Source organism: Muntiacus reevesi, chromosome 2 (assembly GCF_963930625.1).
Source record: "Muntiacus reevesi chromosome 2, mMunRee1.1, whole genome shotgun sequence".
In the NCBI taxonomy this organism is placed as follows: Eukaryota; Metazoa; Chordata; class Mammalia; order Artiodactyla; family Cervidae; genus Muntiacus; species Muntiacus reevesi.
In genome coordinates this window covers 274,996,105-275,017,174 of record NC_089250.1, presented here as the reverse complement: position 1 = coordinate 275,017,174, position 21,070 = coordinate 274,996,105, and the positions used below count along the sequence as shown (strand labels likewise).

The 21,070-nt window shown below is 41.8% G+C and overlaps 1 protein-coding gene across 1 annotated transcript; it reads right to left on the bottom strand.

The window, feature by feature from the left end:
* Positions 1-298: 298 nt before the first annotated feature.
* Positions 299-19,343, bottom strand: LOC136157641 (zinc finger protein 665-like). Its single transcript, XM_065919460.1, has 5 exons — positions 17,798-19,343; positions 12,056-12,186; positions 6,932-7,058; positions 2,608-2,660; positions 299-805 (listed from the first exon to the last, which is right to left on the bottom strand). The coding sequence occupies exons 1-5, from the start codon at positions 19,341-19,343 to the stop codon at positions 299-301; spliced, it is 2,364 nt and encodes a 787-aa protein (XP_065775532.1).
* Positions 19,344-21,070: the final 1,727 nt, after the last annotated feature.

Genomic DNA, 21,070 nt, shown 5'->3' with positions numbered 1-21,070 from the left:
TCAGAGAAACTTGAGAAAAGAGGATTGATGAAATACTTTTTAATATGCAGTCTCTTATGTTTCTTTACATTAAAATTTTGATTAAATACTTTTCTACATATTTGTCACATCATTTTCATAGGTTTCTTGTATAAACTCCCAAGTTTTCTGATGCATACTTATGACAAACCTTTCATCACTTCTTCCATTCCTAGTTTTCTTCCCCGGTGTGTGTTCTCAGCTGTTTAGTAAGATAACCAATATGACTAAAGCCGTTGCCACAACCTTCATGCTTTTAAGGTTTCTCTCCAGTATGAACTCACAGATGTTTAGTGAGAATTGATTTCTGATTAAAGGCTTTGCCACATTCTGTACATTTATACGGTTTCTCTCCAGTATGCACTCGCAGATGTGCGATAAGATTGACATTCTGATTAAAGGCTTTGCCACATTCTGTACATTTATACGGTTTCTCTCCAGTATGCACTCGCAGATGTGTTGTAAGATTGAATTTCTGAGTAAAGGCTTTGCCACATTCTGTACATTTATAAGGTTTCTCTCCAGTATGAACTCGCAGATGTTTAGTGTGTTTTGATTTGTCATTAAAGCCTTTGCCACATTCTATACACTTATACGGTCTCTCCCCAGTATGAATTCGCTGATGTCTAGTAAGAGCAGAACTGTTCATGAAGGTCTTCCCACATTCTGTACACTTATAACGCTTCTCCCCCATATGAATTCGGTGATGATTACTAGGATTTGAACTCGCAATAAAGGCTTTGCCACATTCTGAACATTTATAACATTTCTCTCCAGTGTGAGTAAGCTGATGTTGAGAAAGAAGTGAGTGATGGACAAATGTTTTGTCACATTCTGTACATTTGAAAGATGTCTTTCCTGGATGAATTTTCCTATGTCTTCTTAGATTGGATGAGGTACTAAAGAATTTCCTATGTATCTTACGTTGGTTTTCTTTCTGTGAATTTTGAATAGTTTGTTGCTGTACAAGCTCTGAAGACTGATTAGAAGCTTTACCACATTCACTACAATTATAAGTCTTTTCTCCGACGTGAATACTCTTTAGAGAAAGAACTGACATTTGATAAGAGATATGTCTGCATTTATTACTTTTAGAATCCCTTTGTGAAGATTCGGGTCCCTGATGTTTCATAAGGTTTGACTCTCCTTCAACCTTATACCCAGTTTGATTGCTTGAATACCTTCTCAATCCACCATAAATACCCTTATAATTACTGGGGCTGGAACTCTTACTTAAGGCCTGACTAATTTTATTACACGTGGAAAGCTGTTCCGTATTAGCTATATCATGGCGTACATTGAACAATGATGGTTGGACTACATCTCTTCCATTATCATCAACACTATACATCGTGGAATGGAGAGAAGAATTCTTTTGCTGGAAGAATAATGACGTCCTGCTCACAGATTCCTCAAATTGAGTATATGGTGAGTTTTGTCCTCATTTTTAAATTTCAGGTGTTCAGACATGCTTGAACCCATGTTTAAATGAAGGCTACGTTCAGAACTGTTTGAGTGAGTATTTGCAGTAGAGACTAAATCACCTTCCAAATACACCACGTTTCCTTTCAGAGAACATGTATGTTCCTCAAGGTGCGGTGAATATTTTCTTAAAGACTTACACTTCTCAGCAGATATTGAGGACTGAAATTGGTGTTTTCCACAATTTGACTCATGTTGCTCATTTCTTTTTGCAATAATGTTTGCCTTATGTGTCACTGTCTCAATTTCTTTATGTCCATATAAACATCTTCTCTGTCTTTCATATGCCCTCGTATATTCCCAGTGTTTTATTAAATTGAAATTTCTGAGGTGAAATCTTTCCTATATTCCGAGGTTTGCTTTTGGATACAAACCTTTTATCCTTGGTTTCTGTGGCATCAAATCACAGCTGTCTTGCGGAGACCTAGCTGAAAGATAGCAAATAATAAGTAATTTTACCTGCTATTCCCAGGGAATATCCTTAAAGATTTAGAGAAAATTGAGGAACCCTTCACTAGTTTAAAAATAAAATAGATATAGAAGGATCAAGATGCCAGAGGATCTCTCTCCACAAACACATGAAGAATACATCAGAAACGGAATAGTTCTCACAGAGCCAATCTGGACACTAGCAGAGGCCCTTGGAAATCTACAAGGACAGATACATTTCTGCTGAGCCAGGTAGGACAATAGAAAGAAGAAGGAAAAGGAAGAGGAGAGGACTTGGGATGGGGCCTGCAACCCTGGGGGGACATGAAAGTGAGGAGTGGTCTCCACATCCGGGGAAGGCCCTCGTCGGGGAGCTCCCTTTGGACAGAAGGAGAGCCTCATCCTCTGTGGGAGAGAACATGGCAACCCACGTGTGGCAGTAGGACAGGGTGACTCCTGTACACGGGGTCCTGACCCCTGCCCTGCCCGCCCAGCCTGAGAGGCACGCCCACTGGGTGCTGAAATGTGGAGTTCGGACAGCAGACCCAGGCAGAGGACTGTGGTTGGCACTGAGGAGACATTCTGAGAGGACGGGAGTGAGGGAGGGCCTCTATAAACGGGATGCTTGTGGAGGAAGCCTGAACCACCAAAGCGCAGAGCACAAACATTTGGACCAACCTCAGGCACCAAGGTGCAGGCACCAGAAGGATGACTAACGAGGTGCCCGTAGCCTTCAAAACAGAGACTACAAGCAGAAAACTGGACAAAAATGAGATGGCAAAGGAATGTGTGACAGAGGTAGAAGCAGGCTAAGAACCTACAGGAACCAGTAATGAAGAGGAGATAGGCAATCTAAGGAGTACTTCTTGCTTTTAGTCATCTTAAGTGGAGACACCAAACATTTTCACAAATCCTAGCTGCCTAATAATTGTTTCATCCACTTCTTGTTAAACATGTTTCCAAGAATGTTCTATTAGATGCTTCAATCTAAAAAAAATAAATGATATTGACAGAGAACTATTCATAAAGTGAAGGACACTTTATGGAATTAAGGACACCTTATTATAGGAAAATATTTGAAGAAGCTCTTTACACCTAAGATAAACTTAATAATTTCTTGAGAAATTAGATGAAAGACTTTGCAAATACGCTTGAAACGCTGGGAATTCTACTCATTGCTCTTTGGAGATCTAAATGGGAAGGAAATCAATAGAATGGGAAAGACTAGAGATCTCTTCGAGAAAATTAAAGATACCAGAGGAATATTTCATGCAAAGATGGGCACAATAAAGGACAGAAATGGTATGGGCCTTGCAGAAGCAGAAGATCTTAACAAATGGTGTCAGGACTATGTGGAAGACTGACACAAAATATCTAAATGACCATGATAACCAGGATTGTGTGATCACTCATGTAGACAGAGACATCCTGGAGTCTGAAATCAAGTGGGTCTAAAGAAGCAGCATTACCAGCAGAGCTAGTGGATGTGATGGAATTCCAGCTGAGCTATTTAAATCATAAAGATGATGCTGTGAAAGGGCTGCACTCAATATGCCAGGAAATTTGGAAAACTCAGTAGTGGCCACAGGACTGGGAAACATTACTTTTCATTCTAATTTCAAAGAAAGGCAATGTCAAAAAATGTTAAAAAGACTGCACAATTGCACTGATATCACACACTAGCAAAGGCAGGCTCAAATTCTCCAAGTAAGGCTTCAACAGAATGTGTACTGAAAAATTCTAGATCTTCAAGCTGAATTTAGAGAAGGCAGAGGAACCAGTGATGAAATTGCCAACACCCCTTGGATCAATGAAAAAGCAAGAGAGTTCCAGAAAAACATCTGCTTTGGCTTTATTGACTATGCCAATGCCTTTTACAGTGTGGATCACAACAAACTGGAAAATTCTGAAAGAGATGGCAATACAAGACCACCTTACCTGCCTCCTGACAAATCTCTATACAGGTCAAGAAACAGTTAGAACCAGACATGGAACAACGGACTGGTTCCAAATTGGGAAAGGAGTAGGTCACGACTGTTTATTGTCACACTGCTAATTTAACTTATATGCAGAGTACATGTTGCAGGAACCCTGGGTCGATCACTGGGTTGGGAAGATTCCCTGGAGAAGGGAAAGCTACCCACTCCAGGATTCTGGCCTAGAGAATTCCATGGACGGCATAGTCTGTGGGGTCGCAAAGAGTTGGACACGACTGAGCAGCGTTCACTTTCACTTTTCATCATGCTAAATGGTGGGCTGGAAGAAGCACAAGCTGGAATCAAGATGCAGGAAAAAATGTCATAGCGTCAGATATACAGATGACACCATGCTCAGGGCAGAAAACAAAGAGAAACTGAGGAGTCTCTTGATGAAACTGAAAGAGGAGAGTGAAAAGCTGGCTTCAAACTCAACATTCAAAAGCCAAGGTCATGGCATCCAGTCCCATCACTTCATGGAAAATAGTTGGGGAAACAATGGAAACACTGACAGACTTTATTTTTCGGGGCTCCAAAAATACTGCAGGTGTTGACTTCAGCCATGCAATTAAAAGATAGTTCTCCTTGTGAGACAGTCATTTGCTAGGTAGGTTGATAAGTCTAGGGGTCCCCAACGAGAGAGGTCTGGAATACTCAAGGAGGAAGAAAGGACAAACTTTTTACTTTCTTTCCCCTACATTCGTTAGGATTATATAACAATAATATATCCTGCCTGAGCACAGTCTCTGCATTAAACCTTCTGGCTAATTCTGATCTTAACATGTAAATTATGGGAGTAAGTCTGGTGAGGTCTTTATAAGCTCCAGATATACTTTGGATTCATTGGAGAGTATGTAACTCCATTGCTAACACTAGCAACGGGGTATTCTTTCTGCCCCCTTCTGATATTTATGTCAGAATCTTTCTCTATCTTCTTTATACTTTAATAAAACGCTATTACACAAAAGCTCTGAGCGATCCAGCCTCGTCTCTGGCCCCAGATTGAATTTTTCTTCTCTGGAGACCAAGAACCCCAGCGACTTTGCATGATTCAGCAACAGCCTTTCGCTTGGGAGGAAAAGTATGAGCAACCTAGACAGGATATTAAAAAGCAGAGACGTTACTTTGTTGAAAAATGTCTGTCTAGTCAAAGCTATGGTTTTTCCACTAGTCATGTATGGATGTGAGAGTTGGACCATAAAGAGAGGTGAGTCCCAAAAACCTGATTCTTTTGAACTGGGGTGTTGGAAAAGACTCTGAGTCCCTTGGACTGCAAGGAGATCACACCACTACATCCTAAAGGAAATCAGTCCTGAATATTCCTTGGAAGGACTGATGCTGGAGCTGAGGCTCCGATAATCTGGCCACCTCAGGCAAAGAACTGACTCACCAGAAAAGACCCTGATGCTGGGGGAATTGAGAGCAGGAGGAGAAGGGAACAACAGAGGATGCGATTGCTGTATGCATCATGGACTTGATGGACATGAGTTTGACCAGGCTCCAGGTATTGGTGATGGAGAGAGAAGCCTGGTGTGCTGCATCAATGGGGTTGCAAAGAATGGGACACGACTGAGAGACTGAATGAACTGGCTGATCGGTATAATTGATTCTTCTTGGTGTACAGTAGTACAAATTTATAAAACATCTGTATTCCAATTAGAAGTTTTTTAAAAGATTTCTTTATATAATCTAGAAATTCTTATAGTTGGAATCAGCCATTAATAATATGGGTGGAAAAATGTGCTAAGCTTTTATGCCAACTTCTTTTAAAATTCGATGAGGTAATAAAAATATTAACATACTTAGTATTTTAGAATGGGGCCAAATGCACTTAAGATAGTTAATATGAAATCATATAAGGAAAAGAGAAACTTTGAAGTAAACCTGAGATGTGCATTCTTTGATTTTCAGCAGGTTTTGCTTTCTGCAGTGGAAAAATTACTTGAATTTGAAATTTATTTTCAAGGTCCTATCTCTAGCTCCCAGTGGATATGAAGTTATAAATCAGAAAACAAAAACCTGTCCCTAGTATTCTTAGGAGTTTAGCAGTTTGTCTACAACTTCACTCACACATTTTTGTCTAGAGGTAGAAACTTTAAAAGGACCGTCATACAGTTACTCATAAATGGCAGAGTTTTCCTAGGATCCCCAAGAAATGGAAGCGCAACCAATGAATGCAGTTTATGACAAGCCAAGAGGAGACTTTTAATTCACACTGTGATGGAAAAAAGGAATCACTGGAGATCAATTCATGAATGATTTCAGAGACAGAATGGGGCAGGTGATCCATTTCTTTGACAGTAGCAGAAATAAACCCAGGGTTTCCAAAATCATTTCCACTGAGGCACATCTTCCAAAACCATCTGACAAAGGCTGACTTCCTCACTGCTCCTTGCACCTCTCATCTGAGTCCACTCACACCTACGTGGGTATATGGCTGTTGTCTCTATTCTCCTTATACTCCTGGGATCGTTCAATTGCTCCAGAAAGGTGACCAGATTCAGCCCAGAGACTACAAATCCTGTTCATCAGAGAAAGGAATATTTGTGTTTTTAGAGATTCATCCGTGTCCAGTCCTCTATGTATTCAGGTGAGACGACAATGCATGGGAGAATGTTAATACAGCCAGGAAAATGATTTCCCCAAATATTTATTCAAAGCACATTTACAACACTAACAAATACATAACAATCAAATCCTGAGATTTTAGCCACATGCTGCTAAGGCAAAAGTAAGTGTGTAAATGTGAAATTAACAGAGCGTGCAACTATTTAATACCACAGAACGTATACAATTACCACTCACCTAGAATGAAGCAGGCAAAGTACATCAGGGAAGAAAAAGCTGACCAGCATAGCAAACCATCATGAAGCCTTTCTTTCTAAACTCGCAGACACTCATTTCCCGCTAGAAAGCAGATATATGAAACCTCTGTGGGAAGCAGACAATTTCAGAAGACATTCTAGAAATGAATGAACCAAAACCTCGTGGGTAGGTAAGTGATTCTGGAAGGAAGTTATTCTCACCCAAGGAGGCCAGGTTCCTGTAGTTCTTTAACATCACGTCCCTGTACAAGTCCCGCTGACTGAGGTCCAGGCATTCCCACTCCTCTTGAGTGAAGCCTATGACCACATCCTGGAAAGTCGGCCGTCCCTGGAAAACAAAGTACAGATGCCATGGGGCCGTGGGAAGACTTCCTTATGTGACGCAACATGGAAACAGCAAGTTCAGAGACCTGGTTTTCCTTTAGGAGAGGGCCTGCTATTACACAAGAATATAATTTTTACATAGTAGTGTCTTCACCATATTTTTAACCCCAGGAAAAGAGGATGAGATATGATCCATAAACTACTACAGAAAATATTATGACTAGGAAGAATTATAAAATAATCAAGAACTATAAAATAAATATTGTCATACTTATTTTTGACTGTTTTACTCATGTGACACAGGATAAATTTTCTATCCAAAAAAAAACAAAAACTGAAAATATTTTTTAAAAACACATTCCAATCCAAACATTCTGGAGTGAGACCAATGTGCCACATTTTTAAAAAGCTTATTTCAACTACTAATGCTGAAAATTCTGCTCCATGAGCTCCATGAATGAACAATTTGAAGAGCTCTTAGGTAGAATAGTAAGGAAAGAATTCGTACTTAACTTTGAACTTTAAGTGTTCTACAGATTTTACAGGTCTCATAGTAGTAATCTTGGTGGCAAGAATCATTTAAACTATTTAGCATCTACTATATATACAGGTCAGGAAGCAACAGTTAGAACTGGACATGGAGACAAGTGTGCCCACTCTCACCACTACTATTCAACATAGTTTTGGAAGTTTTGGCCAGAGCAATCAGAGAAGAAAAAGAAGTAAAAGGAATCCAGATAGGAAAATAGAAGTGGAACTCTCGCTGTTTGCAGATGACATGATCCTCTACATAGAAAACCCTAAAGACTCTACCAGAAAATTACTAGAGCTAATCAACGAATATAGTAAAGTGGCAGGATATAAAATTAACACACAGATATCCCTTGTATTTCTATACACTAACAATGAGAAAACAGAAAGAGAAATTAAGGAAACAATACCATTCATCATTGCAAAAAAAGAATAAAATACTTAGGAGTATATCTACCTAAAGAAACAAAAGACCTATGCATAGAAAACTATAAAATACTGATGAAAGAAATCAAAGAGGACACAAACAGATGGAGAAATATACCGTGTTCATGGATTGGAAGAATCAATATTGTCAAAATGGCTATTCTACCCAAAGCAATCTATAGATTCAATGCAATCCTTATCAAGCTACCAACGGTATTTTTCACAGAACTAGAACAAATAATTTCACAATTTGTATGGAAGTACAAAAAACCTCGAATAGCTAACGTAATCTTGGGAAAGAGGAATGGAACTGGAGGAATCAACCTGCCTGACTTCAGACTCTACTACAGAGCCACAGTCATCAAGACAGTATGGTACTGGCACAAAGACAGAAATATAGATCAATGGAACAGAATAGAAAGCCCAGAGATGAATCCATGAACCTGTGGACACCTTATCTTCGACAAAGGAGGCAAGGATATACAATGGAATAAAACAACCTCTTTAGCAAGTGGTGCTGGGAAAACTGGTCAACCACCTGTAAAAGAATGAAACTAAAACACTTTCTAACACCATACACAAAAGTAAACTCAAAATGGATTAAAGATCTAAATGTAAGACCAGAAACTATAAAACTCCTAGAGGAGAACATAGGCAAAACACTCTCTGAAATAAATCACAGAAGGATCCTCTATGACCCACCTCCCAGAATATTGGAAATAAAAGCAAAAATAAACAAATGGGACCTAATGAAACTTAAAAGCTTTTGCACAACAAAGGAAACTATAAGCAAGGTGAAAAGACAGCCCTCAGATTAGGAGAAAATAATAGCAGACGAAGCAACAGACAAAGGATTAATCTCAAAAATATACAAGCAACTACTGAAGCTCAATTCCAGAAAAATAAATGATCCAATCAAAAAATGGGCCAAAGAACTAAACAGACATTTCTCCAAAGAAGACATACAGATGGCTAACAAACACATGAAAAGATGCTCAACATCACTCATTATCAGAAAAATGCAAATCAAAACCACAATGAGGTACCATTACACGCCAGTCAGGATGGCTGCTATCCAAAAGCCTACAAGCAATAAATGCTGGAGAGGGTGTGGAGAAAAGGGAACCCTCTTACACTGTTGGTGGGAATGCAAACTAGTACAGCCACTATGGAAAACAGTGTGGAGATTTCTTAAAAAACTGGAAATAGAACTGCCATATGACCCAGCAATCTCACTTCTGGGCATACACACCAAGGAAACCAGATCTGAAAGAGTCACGAGCACCCCAGTGTTCATCGCAGCACTGTTTATAATAGCCAGGACATGAAAGCAACCTAGGTGCCCATCAGCAGATGAATGGATAAGGAAGCTGTGGTACATATACACCATGGAATATTACTCAGCCATTAAAAAAATTCCTTTGAATCAGTTCTAATGAGAATGAATGGATAAGGAAGCTCTGGTACATATACACCATGGAATATTACTCAGCCATTAAAAAAATTCATTTGAATCAGTTCTAATGAGATGGATGAAACTGGAGCCCATTATACAAAGTGATGTAGGCCAGAAAGATAAAGACCATTACAGTATACTAACACATATATATGGAATTTAGAAAGATGCTAACGATAACCCTATATGCAAAACAGAAAAAGAGACACAGATGTAGAGAACAGATTTTTGGACTCTGTGGGAGAAGGCAAGGGTGGGATGTTTCAAGAGAACAGCATCGAAACATGTATATCATCTAGGGTGAAACAGATCACCAGCCCAGGTTGGATGCATGAGACAAGTGCTCGGACCTGGTGCACTGGGAAGACCCAGAGGGAGGTGGGAGGGGCGATCGGGATGGGGAATACATGTAAATCCATGGCTAATTCATGTCAATGTATGACAAAAACCACTACAACATTGTAAAGTAATTAGCCTCCAACTAATAAAAATAAATGAAAAAAAAAAAAAAAAAGAATTGGACATGGAACAACAGACTGGTTCCAAATAGGAAAAGGACTGCAATATATAGTCAAGGCTGTATATTGTCACCCTGTTTATTTAACTTGTATGCAGAATACATGAGAAATGTTGAGCTGGGAGAAGCACAAGCTGGAATCAAGATTGCCGGGAGAAATAAAACAACTTCAGATGTGCATATGACACCACCCTTATGGCAGAAAGTGAAGAGGATCTAAAAAGCCTCTTGATGAAAATGAAAGAGGAGAGTGAAAAAGTTGGCTTAAAGCTCAACATTCAGAAAACTAAGATCATGACATCTGGTCCCATTATTTCATGGGAAATAGATGGGGAGACAGTGGAAACAGGGTCAGATTTTATTTTTTTCGGCTCCAGAATCACTGCAGATGGTGATTGAAGTCATGAAATTAAAAGATGCTTACTCCTTGGAAGGAAGGTTATGATGAACTTAGATAGCATATTAAAAAGCAGAGACATTACTTGGCCAACAAAGTCTGTGTGGTCAAGGCTATGGTTTTTCCAGTGGTCATATATGGATGTGAGAGTTGAACTGTGAAGAAAGCTGAATGCCGAAAAATTAATGCTTTTGAACTGTGGTGTTGGAGAAGACTCTTGAGAGTCCCTTGGACTCCAAGGAGATTCAAGCAGTTCATCCTGAAGGAGATCAGTCCTGGGTGTTCTTTGGAAGGACTGATGCTGAAGCTGCAACTCCAATACTTTGGCCACCTCATTCAAAGAGTTGACTCATTGGGAAAGACCCTGATGCTGGGAGGGATTGGGGGCAGGAGGAGAAGGGGACGACAGAGGATGAGAAGGTTGGATGGCATCACCAACTCCTGATGGACTTGAGTTTGAATATACTCCGGGAGTTGGTGATGGACAGGTAGTCCTGGCGTGCTGGGATTCAAGGGGTTGCAAAGAGTCAGACTCCACTGAGCGACTGAAGTGAACTATCTTTCTTACAGTTTTTCAGAGTCTTCAATGTGCAAGAGAAATAATTTAAAATCAATAATGTTGCTCTTGCATCCTTTAGAAAATATTTTAACAAACATTTTTTAAAATGGCAGAGCTGAAATTTTACATTAGTTTATGGACTCTAGACTGTCATAAAATACAGAGAGAACTCTACTGAAAGTTTACAGAAATTTCTGTATTCCTACATAATACTAAAAAGAAAAGTGTTAGTCACTCAGTCATGCCCTATTCTTTGAAACCTCAGGGACTGCAGGTTGCCAGGCTCCTCAGTCCAAGGGAATCTCCAGGCAAGAATACTGTAATGGGTACTCATTCCCTTCTCCAGGGAACCTTTCAGAAGACGGGGAAAAAAAAAAAAAAAAACTTCATAGCATGGGAATCTCACAGAAGCACAGGAGCCAATGAACATCTGAGGTCATGGTGTAAGAAGTACATGGGAAAATGTATTATCACTGCCAGGTATTTTGGCAACATTATGAAAAGCATGATCTCAATCTACTATGAAAAATAATCATTTTATGCTCTTCCACTGCATATATTGCTCCCAAGATCTGTAACCTAATAGTACATGTCATAGTAAGTTTTTCTTCTTGAAGCAGGAGAATCTCTGTTACTTTGTTGATTTCTGAAAATTTCCTGAGAAATTCTGGACTGCTGAGTTCATTCTATTTATAAGGGCATTTTTTTTTACTCCTGTTCTACAGAACTGAATTGCATCTCCACCAAAACTCATTACGGCATTTCCCTAATTCCCTGGGATCCCAACACGAACCACATTCCACTGGGAATTTCAGATATCAGTGAATTCCCGTGTTCATTTCTCACAAAGGGAAGTCATTAATTCTTCTTGAGAATTCATCATGCTGTGCAGAAAGCCAGAATAGAGTGAAGAAAAGGCGGTGGGACACAAGGGAGAAGCAGCCTAAGGGCCGGTCTTCACCATTATAAGAAATGAAGGAAAAAGAACATGGTGACAGCAAGAAACCCCCCAAGGGAGAAAAATCAGAATCAGAGCGTAAAGGTGTGCAGCTTCTCAGCCCAGCCCTTTCAGGAGGAAACGCAGACACAGCCCCCGACCCAGAAAGGACATTTACCTGAGAAGCTGCCATTTCCTCGTCTTCTTCCTCCTGCTCTGCATCTTCTTTGGGGATATTATGTCCCAAATCACATACAGGCTGAGAAAGTACCTTTAAAGGCATCCACACAGCTCTTTCAGCTTCAACTGCTGCAAAGAAAAAGAAGAGGACGTCTTCTGTCTCTCTCCCTTTTCTGAGCTCTTTTCTGACTTCCTCTGTCCCAGAGCTGTAGTGGGTAATCAAGATTAAGCTGATATGCTGATCACATCCTGGGTGTGGTGCTCACTTTCCCCACTCTCTTTGCAGACCACCCGGAGAGTTCTCTTTCTTTTCACATTAGAGAGACCAAGCCCCAGACCTGTTGCACGAAGGGGGACCCCTTCCAGGGCCCCAAACTGGGCTCTTGTCTAACGTTTGGAAAGGAATGGTCCGAGGAGACACATGTGCTGACAAAGAAAGAGACTTTATTGGAAAGGGCACCCGGGTGGGGAGCAGCAGGTAAGGGAACCCAGGAGAACTGCTTTGCCGCGTGGCTCACAGTCTTGGGTTTTGTGGTGATGGGATTAGTTTCCGGGTCGTCTTTGGCCAATCTTTCTAATTCAGAGTCTTTCCTGGTGGCGCACGCATCGCTCAGCCAAGATGGATGCTAGCAAGAGGGATTCTGGGAAGTGGACAGACACGCGGTGTCTCCTTTGCCCTTTCCCAAACTCTTCCGGTTGGCAGTGGCTTATTAGTTCCATATTCCTTATCAGGATCTCTTGTCATAAAACAGCTCATGCAAATGGTTAATATGGTGCCTGGCCAGGGTGGGCGGTTTCAATCACTGTGCTTCCCCTAACAAGACAAGGGACCCAACTTCTGGGCTCCCTGACTCTGCCTCTGAGGGTCTTTGAAACAATGCAGCAGGAAGACCCGCTTCCAGGAGCCCTGAGCTTGAACCCTCAGCTCTGCCTGCCCCAGAGCTCCTGAGTGAGGGTTGAGAGCCGGATCTTCTAGAAACAAAGAACCTCAGCCTGATTCCCGGGGAGGGGCTCTTTCTCGGATGGGTGTGGCCTGTGCCTGTGCCCTTGGGGGAGGGGAGGGAGGGGTGAGTGTTTGGTGGGAATCACCTGGGGGCCCTGGGTTCCTGCAAGATTTTGCTCTCAGGATTCTAGGAAAGATGGCCTGAGTCCTTAGTTTTGGTTTGTTTCTTACTCCCGTCTGTAACCTGGGGACAGAGATTTCACAACACGATTTGCACTGTGACCACCTCTCTGCAGGTGGGGGCTCTGCTACTGCAAGACCAGGATCTGGGAGGTGTTTCCATCACATCTTTCTTTGAGAATAAACCAGGGGCAGCAGTGGACGTTGGATTAGCAGTGTGTATGTGCAGGGACAGATGCATTTGAAAATGATGCCCTAAAATCTATCCGGTGACCAACCAAGGAAACAAGTCATAAGTGAACTTACCCATAAATTAACACATGAAACAGATTCTGTGGTAGCTCAGACAGGAGAATCTGTCTGCATGTGGGAGACCCCAGTTTGATCCCTGGGTCAGAAAGATCATCCCCTGGAGAAGAAAATGGCAACCCTCTCCAGTATTCTTGCCAAAAAAATCCCATGGACAGAGGAGCCTGGTGGGCTACAGTTCATGGAGTCCCAAGGAATCAGACATGCTCTGAGCGACTTCACCTTCACTTCCAACACAGAAAAATGTTGCCGCTCTGCTTCATGTTTATATTTCCAGGCTTTATGAATCATTTGCTACAGTGTGTTCTCTGCTCTTTATGGAGAGTCCTATTTTCTTACATCTTTACAGGATAATTGACTATGGAAAAGCTAAGGTAGGAGCATATCCTTTTTTCTAATAGTATATATTCTAAAAATGATCACTGTACATGCACCAGTACCAATATCTTAGATGATTTAGTTTCAGAGCAGAATTGAGAGTAAGGTACAGAGATTTCCCATATATATATTTCTCCCATACGTGGACAATCTTCCTACTTATTTCCCCACCAGTGTTTACATTTGTTACCAGAGATGAATCTAGAAAGACATGAAATAATGTTTCTAGTTTCACCTTATATTTCTCCTCTAGGGGTGTTCACTCTAGGGTCTGGGAAAGTGTATAATAACTTGTGTCCATTACAACAGTTTCACAGGAAGACTTCATGGTCCTGAACTCACGATATTCACAGCCCCTGCTTTGCAACACATGGCAACCACTGACCATTTTAATCTTTTCTATATTTCCGACTAGATTCTCAGGTGGCTCTGTGGTAAAGAATCCACCTGCCAATGCATGTGACCCGGGTGATGTGTGTTCAATCTTTGGGTAAGGATCTCCTGCAAGATCCCTCGAAAGAAGAAATGGTCACCCACTCATTGTTCTTTCCTGGGAAATCTCACAGACAGAGGAACCTGGCAGGCACAGTCCATTGGGTCCCAAAGACTCTGACACAATGGAGCACATGAGAACATTCACCTACACTACAATTCCATGTTCTAAAAATCCGACTTCTTGTGGCATTTTCAGATGGGCTTCTTTCACTTAATGAAATGCATGGAATGATTGTCCATGTGTTATATACCTTGAAAACTTGATATAAAAATGCTTAATATCTATGTCTCCAGTTCTAGTCCTGCTCAATATATAGGATCATCAATAACATTTTCTAGATTATGTTAATTCAATATTTTTACAAATATAGACATTAGACCTGTGGACACCATGGGAGATTGAGGGGGGGCCCAATTGAGAGAAGAGCCTCGACATATATTCACCGCAGTGTGTAAAATAGGTAGCAGGTGGGAAGCTGCTCCATAGCACAGAGAGCTCAGCGCGGGGCTCTGTGATGGCTAGAGGGGTGAGAGGGAGATCGTGGGAGGGAGGTTCAAGAGAGAGTGGTGTGCATATACCTATGGTGATTGATGAAGTTGTCCAGTGGAATCTAATATTGTAAAGGAAAGCATTCCAGTTTACATATATATACATCTCAAAGATAAACAAACAGACTGATAACCCTGTGCTTAAGAACCCCTGGCGGTGTGGGGCCCTCGGGCATCACCCCTGCCCCAGCAATCCCCCACGTGCTGTGGGGAGACTAAGTCTGTGCCCACAGCCGCTGAGGCTGGGCGGGGCAACTTGCCCTTTTCGATGGGCAAGACGCAAAAGAAAGTTGCTCACCATCGCTAAGTAATAAGAAACGCAGAACAAAACTACAGTGACTATCACCTCCTGACAGTCAGAACAGCAGAGAGCCCACTAATAATGTCACAAACGCGGAAGAGGCTGGGAGATCAGGGAACCTCCTGAATGGCTGGAGGGAATGTAAGCTGCTGCAGTCACTTGGGAGGACAGTGTGGAAGTTCCTTCAAAAATATAACCTCCTGACATTTAAGGAAATGAATTCCCAGAATAGTAGACAGAATACATTAGTTGACAAATTTATAAGATTTGCAGTTTTTAGTGAATCATTTGCAATTCTGAAATGAGCAGTTGTAGTCTAGCATTCCTCAATTTTTTAAGTAAATGTGTACTAATACACACACACTCACATGTTCCTTGTATTTCCCACTGCTAGTGTTTATACTTTCAGATATTTATTTATTGTGTTCAATGCATGCTATATAAATTATATAACATATATACTTTCAGATATTTATATATTGCATTGCGTATGTCATAGCCATGGGAAAACAGTCCCTTTAAGCCTTACAAAAGCATATGCTAAGAAACAGGGTTAGATTTTACAAATCTTAGTTCAGAATTTTACCATCATGACTTTAAAGTATTCTTATGACAAATGTTAAATTTACATTTGCTTAAATGAGCCCATGAAAAGTCTTACTTAGCTCAACACAAGAACAAAGGACAACTGAAGCAGGTGAGTTCATGACTCTAGGTCCTGAGAGAATTCACAGCAAACTCTGAGTGAGGTCAAGGATAGAAGTGAGCAAAGGAAGAGGTAGTAATTGGGGCACAGGTTTTTATAAGAGGCCCTGGGCGAAGTGCTGTGGACTCCCCAGGCTGAATGTGAATGGGTACATTCAGACCAAAAGGACTAGGATTTTGTGGCTCTGTGAGGGTGGCATTGAAGTGGAGCTTGTGAATAGGCCCTGGGGTTCAGCAAGCCTGCTGGTCTCAAGGAAGGGGGTCTTCTGGTGCAAGTGGTCACAGGACTGGCTGGTGTGAGTTCAAGGACCTGCAGGCTGCCTGCTCCCCACACAGATGCTGAGGCAGCAACAGCATGGAGCAGTTCAGGGGAGCTCTCAACAGTACTTTGTATGATCCTTCTTATTAGAACCGTCACAATGTCCCTGCAGCTACAGAGAGGGGAAAAGTACAATGGAGAAATGATGGGAAATGCATGATCAAATGATTTGAAACTTAAGGGCAGGAAGGAAACTATTTGCTACAGACATCACCGTTCTATGCTACTGAAGAGTTTCTCATTAGGTATTCTTTCCTGCAACCTTAAATTGCTAGGCTAACAATTCATTCATTACACACCAACATTTACACAAGAAGCCATTCAGTTTTATTAATATGTATGCTTATCACACACAGAATAAAACCTTTTACACTCTGCTATGTAATTTTGGTTAAAATACAGATTATAAGCATTAACAATGATAATATTTCCTCTGAGACAATGATACGAGAACTGTGATTTCTATGTTTACAAAAGGGAGGCTAATCATTTAAGAAGACATACACTAATTACATGACTTTTCTGGGAAGGGTTGTCCCTACATTTCTAGGGTAGCAGAGATGTCTTTAACTGAAACATGGGTACTGATATTCGTGACTTCTGTTGATATTATAAAATACATCAAGATTTTAGTGAACTCTCTTTGTACTTTACTTTAAAAGCAAGTGACATAACTATTGAAAATGTAAATTGAAAATGTATGTTAATCTGTAGAATTATTCCCTAAACACTTACATCACAGTGACTTATAGGGATGTGTGACATGAATGACAAACACCACCATTTAGATGTTCACTGCACATGTTACATTGCTGTGTCCTTAATCTTATAATGGAGAAAATTATAAATGTTTACTTCCTAGATAGAAGGGCTTCTCTCATCTTTGAGGTAGCAACCATCAAAAACATAACTTTGTATGCACACTAGAAATGAAGTGTAGCATGGAATAATTTGAGAATTCAGTTACATGCATTTTGGTTTTCAAATAATCACAAATCATGTCAATATCAACAAACATACATAGCTAGTAGCTCTACATCGCTAAACATCACCTCTTCATCTTGTGATCCATACTAACATATCAATTTTCTGTCTATTTTAACTATGAGTCACTATCTACAATATTTCTCCCAAGGAGGAACATCAGAAAACAGGATTTATGAAATGCTTTCTAGTATGCATTTCCTGATGTTTATTTACATTTCACTTTTTGTGAATACGTATTTATATTTTCTTTATGTCATTCTGTATCTTTCTTATGTAAACAGTCTTTGGTTTCCTGAACTGTATGTTCAGGACAAACCTCTTCCATTACTTATTTCATTACTAGGGTTTCCCTCCAGGACATGCTCTCTGATGTCCAGTGAGGTGAGAGAGCTGATTAAAGCCTTTGTAGGTTTCCTTACATTTATGAGATTTCCTCAGTATGAATTATCTGATGGTAAGTAAGACCAATGTGCTGGGTTAAAGTCTGTGTCACAATCCTTACATTTATAAGGCTCCTCTTCAGTTTGAATTCGCTCAGGTTAAGTAAGAGTTACACAGTGACTTAAAGCTTTACCACCTTCTTTACATTTATAAGATTTCTCTCCAGTGTGAATTCTTTGATGGCAAGAAAGACCTGAGGGCCGGCTAAAGCCTTTGCCACAATCCTTATATTTATAAGGCTTCTCTCCAGTATGAGTTCTCTGATGGTACATAAGACCTGAGCCCTGGCTAAAGCCTTTGCCACAGTCCTTACATTTATAAGGCTTCTCTCCAGTATGAATTCGCTGGTGTTTATTACGAGTTGCGTATTGACTGAAAGCTTTTCCACATTCTTGACATTTATACGGTTTCTCTCCAGTGTGAATTCTCTGATGGCAAGTAAGACCTCTGCGTTGACTAAAGCCTTTGCCACATTCCTTACATTTATAAGGCTTCTCATTACTATGAATTTGCTGGTGTTTAATAAGACTTGCGTATTGCCTGAAAGCTTTTGCACATTCTTGACATTTATAAGGTTTCTCTCCAGCATGAATTACCTGATGTTTATGAAGACATGAGAACTGTTTAAAGGCTTTGCCACAATCCTTACATTTAAAAGACTTCTCCCGTGTATGGACTCTCTGATGGTAAATAAGACTTGAGTGCTGGCTGAAGCCTTCGCCACATTCCTTACATTTATAAGACTTCTGACCAACATGGATTCGCTGATGTTGACTAAGTTTTGAACTTTGATTAAACTCTTTGCCACATTCTGTACATTTGAAATTATTCCATCCTGTATGAATTTCCCTATGTTTACATAGATTGAGTGTATTAGTAAAGACGTTCTCACATTTCTTACACTTGTAGTTTTTCTGTGGATTCTGAATACTCTGCTGTTGAATAAGTTCTGAAGACTGATTAGAAACATCATATTCACTACAATTGTAAGCCTTCTCTCCAGTATGGGTACTCTTATTTAGTGAAAGCCCTGATGCTCGATAAAAGATATTCCTACCTGTATTACTTTTAGTATCCTTATCTGAAGATTGAGGTGCCTGATGTTTCCTAACGTCAGAGTCTTGTTCACTGTTATATACACTGTCATTGCATGAACAGTTTCTTGCTCCATCATAAATACTCTGGAAACTGTTGGGGTTGGAGCTCCTACTAAAGGCCTGACTCGTGTTATTACACATGAAAAGTTGTTTTATATCAACCTTATCATGATATGTATCAAACAATGATGGCTGAATAAAGTCTCTTCCATTATTATCAACATTACACATTTTGGATTGGAGAGAACCTGTCTGTTGGTGGAAGAATAATGACCCATTGCTCACAGACCCATCAAGTTGATTATATTGTGAGTTTTCCCCATCATTTGTAAACTTCTCCTTTTCAGACGTGGTTGAATATATGTGTAATCGAAGTCTATGTTCAGAGTGGTTTGAACGAGGATTTGGAGTAGAGACTGGATGACGTTCCAGATTTTCCACATTTTCCCTCAGAGAACGTGTGTGTTTCAAAAACTGATGTGAGTCATTGCTTACAAAGATACACTGCGCGGCAGACGGTGATGACTGAATCGGGTGCTTCCCCCAATTTGACTCCCAGTGCTCATTTCTTCTGGCAGTCATGTCCACAGTATGTGAAATGGTCTCAAATTCTTTATGTCCATATAAACATCCTCTCAGTCTCTCACATACCCTTGTACATCCCCAGTCTTTGGTTAAATGTTCATTTCCGAGGTGAGCTCTTTCATATAGGCCTAGGTTTGCTTTTCGCATTAAATTTTCAAACCTTGGATGCTTTGACATCAAACCATGGGTGTTGTGAGAAGACACAGCTGAAAGATACCAAATAGAAGCTTTCTTATCTACTATTCTCAGTGAATATCCTTGAAGATTTAGAGAAAATGGGAACCCAAGGATCAAGATGCCAGAGGAGAAGGCAGATTGGAGTTGATCTCTCACCACAAATGCATTAAGAATACATCAGAATTGGAACAATTCTCACAGAGTCCCCTATGAACACTAGCAAAGAACCTACACCACCTAAAAGGACAAGAAAGATTCCTGCTGAGCCAGGTAAGACCAAAAAAGAAGAAGGAGAAGGAAGACGAGAGGAAGTGGAATGGGACCTGCAACATTGGGGGGTTCTGAAGAGAGAAGAGGTGTCCACATCTGGGAGAACCCAGTTTGGACAGAAGGAGAGCCTCACTCTCTGTGGAAGAGATCATGGCAACCAGCGTGTGGGAGCAGGACAGTGAGAGCTGCAGAGGGGGTGCTGACCCCTGCCTTGCCCACCCAGCCTGAGAGGGTGTCCACCTCAAGGGTGTCCACCCCTGCAGACAAGGGCTGGGTGCTGGAACGTGGGCTTTGGAGAGCAGACCCAGGCAGAGGACTGCGGTTGGCCATGAGGAGACATCCTGAGGGGACGGGGGGGACGGAGGAGCTCTGCAAATGGGATGCGTGTGGAGGAAGCCTGCACCACCAAAGCGCAGACGCCACTGTTGAGTGAGGCCCAAAGGGAAGAACCCCACCGCAGCCTCTCTCCCCCGTGCTGGCCCCTCATCCCTGGCAGTAGGGAGGACCGCCACCTGGTGGGCTCTACTGAGGCCCAGACACGGCCTCCCTATGCCCCTCCTCCCCCGTCAGCAGACCCCTGTGCCCTGGGGCAGCCTCTGGAGCAGACACCCGTGGGTGGGTCACATGCTCAGATGGAGCTGAAAGCGCAGCTGAGCCCCAGGGTTAAGGAAGCAAAGCTGAGGTCTCTGCTCGCAGCTGCACTAACCACGCTTTTACACAGGCAACCGGCTTTGTCAGCTCAGCCCCTGCAGAGCATCTAAAGGACAAGGGGGACGCCCCCGGTCACAGCGGGTGTGGCTTTAGCAACTGTAGACGTTGTGGGCTCGGACACGAGGGGACGCGGCCAGGCCGGAGTCTGAGCTGCCCCCACAGCACCACAACACCTGGGACCTAGGCCCTGAGTTCAGGGGATCTATGCTGGTGACCCGGGGAGAACAACATCCGAGAGACCCCAGGGCCGTGTGCCGGCATACCCATGGTTGAGCTGGGGCCAAGATCAGTGCCAACCAGGGTCACACGGGACTCAGCCAATGGGGGAAAATGACGCACAGTGCACGTCCCAAGGGGAACATACGAAGAGCACCAATCCTCAGGGGCTTCTCTCCCGGGGGTGTGCTCCAATCCCACCTGCCTCCACACAGATCAGGATCACAGCGAAGAAACAGATCTGGGGGCTCTATTCCACCAACCTGGGCGCAGACCCACCACAGACAGGGCGGTGACAGCCACAGAGCGATGGGGAAGCTCCCCTCAATATCCAGGGCAGGCTCGGGTCA

Excerpts from the sequence above, each read along its gene's own strand:
- LOC136157641 (XM_065919460.1), bottom strand. The coding sequence starts at position 19,343 with ATGACTGCCAGAAGAAATGAGCACTGGGAGTCAAATTGGGGGAAGCAC. Across the intron at positions 12,187-17,797 it reads TTATAAATGTAAAGAAGGTG|CAGTTGAAGCTGAAAGAGCT; the intron begins GTAAAGCTTTAA and ends TTTTCTTTGCAG. Across the intron at positions 2,661-6,931 it reads CAGGAACCTGGCCTCCTTGG|GCTACGGGCACCTCGTTAGT; the intron begins GTGAGAATAACT and ends TCTGTTTTGAAG.